Here is an 11024-nt window from a genome sequence, read left to right on the forward strand (position 1 = left end):
GTGAATGAGAATGAAGTAGTAGGGATTTAATTAGTTTAGAATTAAAGTTTTTAAAATTATGTTAGTGTGATATATAATTGATTGTATATGTAGGGACACGATTTTGTCCCGTGATGTACTTTCACGGAATGTATTCCGTGATGTACGACAACCGTTAGATGGGGAGTTATTTGATCTGAGGGCTGGGGTTGATCTAGGGGTAATTAGGGTTAAAAAATGGTAACGTACCCTGAGACCCATCTAATGTATCTTGAGACCCATCTAATGTACCACGGAATACATTCCGTGAAAGTACATCACGGGACAAAATCGTGTCCCTATATATATGTATATGTTATTTTTTTAAAAAAATTAACTATAGAATCTAGTAGCTAGTAACTTGTTACATTTTTTAATAACTAGTAAGTAATTTAATAATTAAAATTCTAATTTGGTTGTGTTGACCGAGGTTTTCGACAACCAATAAAATAATAAAAGATTAAAAAGCTATAAGAAATTAAGAGAAGGATTTTTACGTGGTTGGGGCGTTAATGAGCCTTAGTCCACGAGTCTGTATATTTATGAGTGCATTTAATGCAAAGAGAATGTTCTTTGTGAGTATCTACTCTTCTTGCACTTATGCAACCCAAAAATTCTCGACCCCATTAATGAGCTTTGAGGGGGTATTTATAGTGTTTTTGTGGGGTGATTCCCAGAATTATAGTACATGTATTTCTGTAGCTATCAATAAAGTTGGGTAGTCCCAATGAATATACCATGGGTAATGCATGGTCAAATCCCTAGGTGCTGTAGGGATTTTATGTGGATTGTCCTTATTGCCTTTTGACTGATGTGATTCTTCACAGTGTAGCCGTCATTAGACTTAAGTGGTCATAGCCTTGTAGGTGCAGATCGGGGGTTGTGTCGTCAGATTTTATTGCGTGTGGCAGTTCCAACACGCTTCCTCTCATGCGGCATTAAATGCGAGATGACTGCTCAGTGGAAGCCTGACATCTCCCGGAGGTGCTTTGATATCATTTAGGTCTCCGGGAGCATGGAGGACTTTGTATGCCTTCTCCGGGAGGAAGGTCCCGGATAACACCTTTCTTTACAAAGACTTAGCCATTAATTTGAATGTTAAGGTCTTCGTGTCCACGTGTCCCTGTGTGGTTGTTCCACGTATATTGGGCAAAATCAGGGGCAATATTTACCCCAAGCCTTGTTTAATTGAAAAATGAACAAGGCTTGTTCAGATGCCTCCGGTCGGCTCCTCGGTTTCTTGGCACGTGCTGTGGGCGCGTGAAGGTGTAATTAATGATAGCCATTACTGCAGCGATTCACTTTTTGCAGGCGTCGATTCGTTTCACGTCCATTAATTGATACGGCGCATTAATGGGTGTCAGACGGACACTCAAGCGTTTCCACCGCCTTGATTACAAATCAATCTAGCCGTTGGATCTTGGGAATGCAAATCGTGTGCCTTCCCAACCGTACGATTGGTAGGTGATCGTGCCTGTTCCACATGCACTTTTGCCTATAAAAGCCACTATTCTTCTTTCATTTTGGTTACTTTCAGCCTTTCACCAAATTTCTTCGAATTTTTCAAAGAGAAAGAAAACCCTCAAACCAGGAAACCTTCAAACACCATAGGTTTCTTACTAACCTTCATTCGTTACTGTCAATCAACATTTCGTCGTCGATCAACAACAACTCTCAGTTCTAACATTTTATGTAAGTTTTTCGCATTATCATGGCATGCTTTACTGTTCATCTTCTTTTTCTGGGTTTAATGTTCGAAGTTTCTGGGAATTTTTTGCCTTGAGTTTTTGTGTAACACGTTTAGATTTCTCTTTTCTTGTGTTTGAGTCACTCTTATTTTGCACATTATATTTTTTCAAAGGCCCATCTGTTCTTTGCGTGATGACCTTTAAGGGTACAGAGAAGACTTTGTCTTTCTCGATTTTTACCCTTTCTCTTTCTTTTCCTTTCTTTGCTTATGTGTAATGTCACTATCTGTAAGATTCTTGCACCCGACTTTTGTCCAGAAAAACCTTTTGAGGCTTTCTTGTTGACAACCGTCTGGAGGGGGCCTCTTTCCAGCGGTTAGGGGACCCCCATTCCCTTTTTTGATTTAGGGTTTGTTATGGGGCCTGACTACTGGAATTTTAAATCTTTTTCAGAACCAAAATGTCTACTTCTGGTTCCAAATCTTCCAAGAAAGGAAAGCACCTGGCCACCCTAGAAGAGATGATGATGGTAGCCGTCGCCCAGGAGGGGTATAAGCCTCGTGCCACGGGGTGGGAAGCGGCCGAGCTTCACTCCACTTTAACTTGCCCTCATCAGTTGGAGCATATTGTGGTGGTGGCCGGCATCAAGCCTGCTACTTCCGGGACGTACCACCGGCCGCCCCGCGACGCGGAGACGCCCAATCACAATTACGGAGGCTTCGGAGCTTGGAGCCAGACACATTTGATGACCGGGGCTATGCTTCCCCTTCAGGATTATTTCATTAATTTCCTTGTATTTGTCGGCCTTGCGCCATACCAACTTATTCCACAAGCTTACTGCCTACTTTCAGGCTTATTTATTTTTTACGCTGCCCGGGGCTGGGGCTCTCCCAGTCCAGCAGAAATATTATATTTTTATGAACTCGTTTCTGTCCCCAAGAAGGGGGACAAACTTAAGGACGACTTTTATGGCTTCTGGGCCCACCCTTTGAATGAGGGCCCGGTCCCCTTCAACCAGCAAAAGCACGTCAAGGAGTACCGTCACCGCTTCTTCTTTTCCTCTGGGTTCCTTGCTGTGGAACATCCGGAGCTTCTCACAGAGTGGGTTAGGATCCCTCCTTATGAGCGGATTGCGCCTGCTCAGCTCTTCCTCCAACGGGCCAAGACCTTCGCCACATATGACAAGAAGGACCTTGACGTCGGGGGGTTGGTCACGACGGAGAATTGCCGGAAGGCCAAGCTGATCTTGGGACACCAGTCGGTGGAAGACTCCAACCTTTCCAAGGTTATCTGCCCGAACGTAAGGGTTCCGACCGCGGAGAAGACCTTCCGGGAGGAGATCATTGCCACAGCGGAAGAGGAGTACTGAGAGTACCTCTACCGGAAGGCCCAGGAGAAGGCTTACACTAAGGCCCAAGCGACTGCTGGGAGGCCGCTTCGCGTTGGGAGCCCGGTCGAGAGGAGGACCTAGGCGACTGCCGGGAGGCCCCTTCGCATTGGGAGCCTGATTGAGAGGAGGGCCCCCAGACCAAGGCCTACTGTCCAGATGCCGAATACGGGGGCTCCTGATGCCAGCACTTCCGGTTCTGGTAAGTCTCCTTTAACAATTCATTACGTCCCTCCTGTCCGTGAGTACGCTAGCCTTAGGCCTGTAGGGTTCGATGAACGTCTCTTTAAGTTTAGGATGCTCTCTACTCGGTGGGGGGATCATGCAAAGGAGTATTATTTCTCCAACTTAGGAGATTATTTGGGTCGGTCCCGGATGGGCTCTGGACCTCCGGTGCCCGTTCTCTTGGATCCTTCGACCTATCTTTCTTCTAGCTGGTTCCGTCCCTCGGACAGCTATCTCGGGGACGATGCGGCCAGTGCTAAGATTCGGGACTTTGCTAGGGCCGAATTAGAGAGTCAGGGTAGGACTAGCTTGATTACTTTTTTAAGTGTTCACTGCTTTCACAGATATTCTAACACAACTCTTTTCTCTTGTTGCAGCAGCTAATCCCATGGAGGCGATCTTGGCCACCCTTGCTGGAGCCCACAGTCCTGATGCTGCTTCCCTTCCTCCCACTTCTTCCCGGATGGTCACCCCCGTGAAGGCTTCTTCCAATGCCCCTCCAAACACTATTGACTTAGTGGATGAGGAGGAGGTACTTCTTGAGGAAGCTAAAGAAGGTCAAGAAGAGTAATGGGCTCTTCCTGGGGAAGTTGAAGAAAGTGAAGAAGAGCAAGAGGTTGCTCTCGTGCGCAAGCGCAAAGGCAAGATGGTTGTAGAGGAATCCTCCAAAAGGCCGCGGAGGGTGGACACTCCGGCCCCGAGCCATGATTCCGGGATCCCTCCCAAGGCGGACAGTTTATAGTGCCTCACGGCATTGTGTTGACTCCGGTCCCCGGAGATGAGGCGAGGCAAGAGCTTCGGATAGCCAAGTACAATTACGCCCTTGACGAGTACTCTCGGGGGCATGCTGAGGTGGAGGCCTTGAGGAGTGTTTTGCGAGAGAAGGTGCAAAATTCCCTCAACGAGGAGAACTTTCAGAACCCGTGGGATCTAAACCTGGACCCCCTGACGGACTGGTTCAACCGTTTCCTCGAGCCTACCTTGGCTCCTTTTGCCGCTGAGATGACCGGTGAGTACGTCTCCCAGCTGACTCGGTGCACGCCTAAGCGGTACGCTGCTTGAGCATCCTTGAACTCCGTCTTCCAAGTTCAGGATCTCAGCCACTCCTTGGTCGCGGTAAGTACTTTGTGATTTACTTCTTTTCTCATTATTTTATTTAAGGCCTTCACTCACTCTTGCTTCCTTTTCCAGATTACTGCAGACGCCGGCCGCCTTTCCAAAACCATAATTAATCACGGCTTCGTCTTGTCCGAATTTGGGGGCATAGACGAAGTCGTGAAGATCCTGCAGGACCTGTCTGCTGAAAGGCGGGCGCTCCAAGAGGAGGTTGCGCGGCAGGAGGCCCCTTCTAAGGCCAAGTTCAAGGAAGAGGCTAAGCAAAGGGAAGCCCAAGCGGAGGCGATGATCCGAGAGGAGGTCCTTCGAAGGGATAGGCTGGAGGCGAAGCACTAGGAAGCGTTGAGGGAGGAGGGCGAGGCTGTCGCCAAGGCCAAACGCGAGCTTTGGGAGGCCAAGGAGGCCTTAGACGAGATGGTTGCCAAGGTGAGGTCTTTAGAGGAACTGCACCAGGCGGACTTGGAGTCCAGGGCTAACTTGGCCGTGGAGCTGAAGGAGCTCAAGGACTTTAAAGTCCAAGCCTTGAAAAAGGCTAAGAAAGATGAGCTCCTCTCCCCTATCTCCTGCAGCCGTTGCATCAAGCGTTTCGATGATGGCGTCTAAATGGCCTGGTCGACAAATGGCCAGAGTATCAAGCTTGACTTCTACCCAAAACCTTCGGAGATGATTGCCAAATTCCGGGAGAAGAAGAAGAAGCTTGACGCCATGCTTGAGGCGCGCATTGGTCCTCGCCTTCCTCCTCGCATTGATTAGGTCGTTCCGAATCCAGCCCATTTCAACCAAGATTTTTCATATCTCTCTCTCTTTTTTTTTTTTTTATTTACAGCTATTTTGCTTTTATTTAAGACAATCTTTATTTAATAGCTGTTTTATTTTCTAAGGGGAGACAATGAGTAAGGCCTGTCCCCGGGCCCTTTGTATATATTTTTTTTTACCTGCCCTTAGGGCCAGGATTTTATATATATATGATCTTTTTTGACGCACATATATTTTTCTTTTTGGACCTGCCCTTTGGGTCAGGATGTTTATACATACGCTCTTTTTTGATGCATACTTTTTGTTGTTACTGATATTTCGCAACACCAAAAAGTACAATTTAACTGGAAAAAGAGAGAATAATTTGAGAGATGACAAATGCGAGTATTCAACCTAGAATGGCGAGTACTCGAATAGGAATGCGAGAGTAAACAACAAAGCTGGAAAAATAAATGAGACGGTGAATTATAGTGGTTCAGTCAGATTTCGTTCTGCTTAGTCCACTGTAGCAAGGGATTCGTAGGTGCATTTTCACGGTGGATCACCCCTTTATATACAAAGCAGGTGCCCAATCGGTTACATGAGGATCACATTTATTGTTAATCCATTATTTACACATTGAATTGCAATGACTAAACTCAAACAACGTTAACATTAATAAATGTATGACAGTTACTGAATTCATCAACGTATGCGTCTTTCGCATCTGCGAGTTGACCGTTCATGTACCGTCTGTTGAGCTCGTAGGATCGCACATACGTTTGGAACGTCTGCGTCCTTAAGTAATCGCCCGTTGTAGACGTCACATATTGAAACTGGTAACATCTGGACATGCGAACTTATACTGGTCTGTTAGGGCTGTTGGGTCGCTGAGACCAAAACTACCTCATAGGGCATCGGTCTCCATACTCGTCGCGGAGGTATAGAGGGAGGCACTCGCACATGTTCTGACATATGCGAGTTGGGTCTACCCTGCGTGATGAGGATTACGGTTATGCGGTGTGAATTAGGTCGCACCCGCAATATCTCGCTTGTTTTATCCTGGGCGAGGTCTAAACTTCGAGAAGTCTCTCACGGACATTTCAGCTTTCATTGGGAATCTGAATACACGTGTCCTCTTAAAGAGGGGTCTGGTCTCGAGTTTCTAGGTGAGAGAAATCTCACTATAACACATGCCCCTAGTTTCGCGACGTGACTAGAGCGGTCACTGAGGGAAACTATTGCTCGAGAGACAGGTGAAAGGTTGTCACGAGGAGGTGACCTTTTGGTTGTCCCATCGAGGGTTTCGAAAAATGACGGCTGTAATGATTAATTTTCATTATCTCTAGGATGCCACGTCACAAAACCCTTCGGCTTTCGTGTAGGCGTGGCCATAATTGGCCGTTAGATTGGGCGACCTTAGGCATTCTGACTGCCACGTGTCACGATCCCAATTAATAAGGGATATGGGTATTTAAACGCTTTGATACGAATCAAATTTCCCATTTTTCCCTCTTTTCTCTTAACTTCCCTCCAGTGCATATACTTCAGACAAAATCCACTCCCAGATTTTCTGCCACTTTCCACAACATTTTCATTCTCAGAAGTGATCGAGAATAACCGCAGGAATCAAAACTAAAGGTTAGCTTCTAAATCACTGCATTTTCGCTTTCTGTTTTTGGAGATAATGTGCTTTGTTTTCTGGGTTAGGATGTTTTTGAAAACTTTTAGGAGTGTATGCTAGTGGGTATTTATGTGTTCTGGGTCCATGAAACTGGGTAACATTCATAGTGTAGGACCTGTAAACTGACATAACCGTATACAATTCATAGGCACTGATTCACGTCTCGAATGCTCGTGGACATTCGGATGAACAATTTGAATGTTCGCGGGTATTCGGTTGAACAGCTTGAATAATCGCATATTTCCAAGACTTATTTCCGCTTTAACTGTTGACTAGACTTTTTAGAATCTTTACATGTCGCGGGCTGAGTGGTGAGAGCATTAATTGCCATTCCAAATGGTGGGTGTGTCACAGTATTCTAATGGCTATATATGCGAATATATGTCCCTTGAGATACTGAGATACACCCAGCCATTTGTTGACGTGCGTTAATACTCGAATGATCGTACTCTTTGGTTGGTAGGTTGTCTCGAAACGGTGGGTGTCTCGTAGTAACTTCAGGGTTATGCTCGAAAATGCATACTTCTTGAGTCACTGCGATACGCCCAGCCGTTTCTGGAGGTATACCGCATAACCAAGGATGCGTGAATTACTCGCCCAAAGATAGTTACATTTCTTCTCGCATGCTGATAGGAGGGTCAGTGTTCGCATGGAGCCTGACTTTCTTGTCGAATGCGACTTTTATACTCTACTGCGGGTGAGATCACTTACCTTTATTTTTCCACACATCCATCACGCTGAAAAGATCTTCTATCTTTCAGATGAGCGATCTATCGGACAGCCAGCAGCTCGGCTCAGGAGGTCGCGCTTTTGACGGGGAGTCGTCACAAGAGAGAGACAGTTTTCTCCCTACGGACATCTCCGAAATGGAGGCTGCGGAGATAGAGTTAGGTCCGATGTCTTCTGTAGACATCGAGAGGATGGTACAGGAGCTCGCTGAACCTGGGACAATCGATATCCGAGATAGCGAATCCACAGTGTCAGCACGCGACTACCTCATCCATACGAGACACGCTCCCGACATCGAGGTCGAGGAGGTGGAGGAGGAATGGACTACTCCGGTCCGCGAATCAGGTGAGGAAGAAGAGGAAGCGGAAGGGAGTGGGACGGACTCAGTCGACGACTCCCAATTGAACGAACCCTTCTCATGCGAAGACCTAGTCTCGAGAGTTGTCAAATCTGACTTCACTACCTTCGTGAGGTTGAATTTGTTGCGACTCGCGTTTCAAAGTCCCAAACCCTCTCAGAGAGCGCATCTTCCGTTCACCAACCCTGCGATCATCCCTACAGAGGACGTGGTCATCTCAATACCCATTCTTCGATGTGGTGTATCGGTCCCGTTTCATCCTTTCGTCGCAGCCATTCTCAGACGTTATGACGTATCGCCTTTTCAGCTAACACCCAACAGTTATCGCACTGTTCTAGCATTCTATGCGATGTACATGGAGTACGCCCATAGGGCTCCGTCAGTAGAGGAGTTTAGTTACTTCTATGACATAAAGAGCGTGGGTCTTCATAATGGCTTCTTTTGCTTTAGTAAATGGGCGACTTCTGAAATAAACGGTGTTGAGGGGATGGTCTCGAATATGGGCGACTGGAAGTCGAAATGGTTTTATGTTTTTAAGGTTCCTGGGATCAGGACCGACTTTAATCGCAGACCCAGTATGTCGCATATTTGTTGACTTAGATAAAATCTGTTACTTTGTTTTTCGAGATCTTTTGCTAACTCGTTTTTTTTTGTTGTCATCGCAGATAGACCAGCTCGACCAACGCTTGACGCGAATAAGAAGGGGGTAGCTGAAATTCTTGGGAGTCTTCCGGTACAAGATCGCGACTGGCGATTACTGTGTACGACTGCCAAATTGCGAGAACACAAACTGATCCCTGAGAACGCGAGTCTTCAACGGGAGCCAGTATATAAAGAACCATCTGAGAAACAGCAGGAGCGGATAGATAAACGTCTTTCTAAGCAAACTCCTCGACAAACTTCAGGTAATTCGTCCTTTTGCTATAAATTGACGGGTAGGATTGTGATTGTTACTTATCTGTTCTTTGTGCTTGTAGACATGACTTTCTTGAAGTCTGCCCCTGTCCTGAAGATCAAGCAAAAGGGTGGAACACCAGCGACTTCGCCGGTCGTTGCCCAGAAGAGGAAGAGCGATGTGATGACTTCGCTTGCTGCAGATTCCTCCAAGAAGTTGGCTAAGACTACTCAGGACAAGGGGAAGAAAGTCGTCATCGACTCTCCTGTTCGTGCTCGCGATTTTCTGGCCATGCAGGAAAAATTACTGGCTGAGATTCCTTACGAGGATCTTGCTTCTCGATCTACTGAACTGGCCGTGCAATCCATGGCTTTGTTCATGAAAGCCGCGGCTACTCCTTCGAAGGAAACTGATTCGCTGAAGAGGCAGAACGTCCATTTTCAAGAGAACATAAAGAAGCTGAAGCAGGAGGTGGCGAGGATGGAGGAGCTTAACAAGGCCAAGGAGAAGGGACTCGAGGAAGTCAACAGGGCAAAAGAACAGGTGGAGCTCGAGCTCAAGAAGTCGCAGGACACGATCGCTGAGATGGCTCGCGACTTGGAGGCTGAGAAAGAGAGTGGGAAGAAACAGTACGATCAGGCCGTGTCTGACTACATTTACACTACTCTTTCCAAGGTCCCTGACTTCGACTTCTCGCTGCTTGGAGCCGAAGCTGCAGAAATGGCTGAAGCCTTTCGCGCGATGTCTCCTACCCAGACTCAGGGTAACCTTCCTGATGAAACCGAGGGAGTACAGGCTGAAGAGGTCGAGAATGAAGTCGTGAGCAAGATTGCAGACGAGGCTGCTCCTGATGAGACTACTCCCATTGCTCCAGGCGTTTGATTATTTTCTATCTTATGTTGTTGTTTAATTTCACTCTTACTCTTTTTTTTTATATATATGCGGTACACGGGTACTCGTACTTCTGTACTTAGAGAATTTTATCTTACTTTTTGGACACATTTTTCTATCCTCGCAGGGATAGCTTACATTTTAATATTTACGCAGTACACGGGTACTTGCGATTTTATATATATTTAACTTTGATCACAGCTTGGTGTGAATGCAATTATATATATATATATATGCGATTTTAATTACAGCTTGGTGTAATAAAGTAGGAAAAACTCGGTAAATCAAATTACTCGAAAAAACTTAATAAGTGATTTTATTCAAGCAATCAGTAATACATGCGGGTACCATGCCCCTATACTTAGGAAGTATTTGGAACAAAAAATATCTAAGTATAAGTACTCGAATTATCATAACTGAATAACGCGAATATTACTGATAATAAAATTTCAAGCTCTCGCTATTCCATGCTCGTGGAATCGCGGTTCCATCGAGTGTTGCGAGTCGATAAGTGGCATCACCAATTTGATCTGCGATTTTGTATGGTCCTTCCCAATTGTCTCCAAAGACTCCGTGGGCTGGGACTTTGGTATTTGGCATTACTTTTCTAAGGACCAAGTCTCCTACTCGCAGAGGTTTTATCTTTACTTTCGAGTTAAAGTACCTTGCTGTTCGTTGTTGATAAGCCGCGTTTTGTAGTTGCGCTTTATCACGCTTTTCTTCTAAAAGATCAAGGCAAAACAACTGATTCTCGCTGTTCTGCGAGATATCGAAAGCATCTCTACGCAAGGATCCTGCCCCAACTTCTACTGGTAACATGGCCTCGCACCCATAAGAAAGTGAGAAGGGTGTTTCGCCAGTTGTAGATCGAGGGGTTGTATTGTAAGACCATAGGACTTGCGGTAATTCATCTGGCCATGCCCCTTTGCGGTCTTCTAATTTTCCCTTTATTGTATGCTTAATTATTTTGTTGACTGCTTCAGTCTGCCCATTGCTACGCGGGTAAGCGGCTGCAGAAAAGGCTTTTTAATTCCTAAATCATCGCATAGTCGTCGCATCTCTTTACAACAACTGTTTCCCATTATCTGAAATGAGCTTGTGCGGAATGCCAAAGCGACAGATGATGGAAGTGTAGACGAACTCGCGCAACTTCGTTGCTGTGATGGTCGCGAGTGCTTTCGCTTCAGCCCACTTTGTGAAATAGTCAACCGCGACTACAGCATATTTGACTCCGCCTTTTCCCTTGGGTAACTCGCCAATTAAATCAATTCCCCATATTGCAAAGGGCCAGGGACTCG

At 46.0% G+C, this 11024-nt stretch overlaps 1 protein-coding gene across 1 annotated transcript; it reads left to right on the plus strand.

Annotated features, from left to right (window-relative positions):
- Positions 1-8596: 8596 nt before the first annotated feature.
- LOC133039185 (uncharacterized) lies at positions 8597-9717 on the plus strand. The gene is made up of 2 exons (XM_061118019.1): positions 8597-8845; positions 8918-9717. Exon 2 carries the CDS (start codon positions 8920-8922, stop codon positions 9715-9717), a length of 798 nt encoding a protein of 265 aa, XP_060974002.1. The 5' UTR covers positions 8597-8845; positions 8918-8919.
- The last annotated feature ends 1307 nt before the right edge of the window (positions 9718-11024 follow it).

Source organism: Cannabis sativa, chromosome 6, assembly GCF_029168945.1.
Source record: "Cannabis sativa cultivar Pink pepper isolate KNU-18-1 chromosome 6, ASM2916894v1, whole genome shotgun sequence".
In the NCBI taxonomy this organism is placed as follows: Eukaryota; Viridiplantae; Streptophyta; class Magnoliopsida; order Rosales; family Cannabaceae; genus Cannabis; species Cannabis sativa.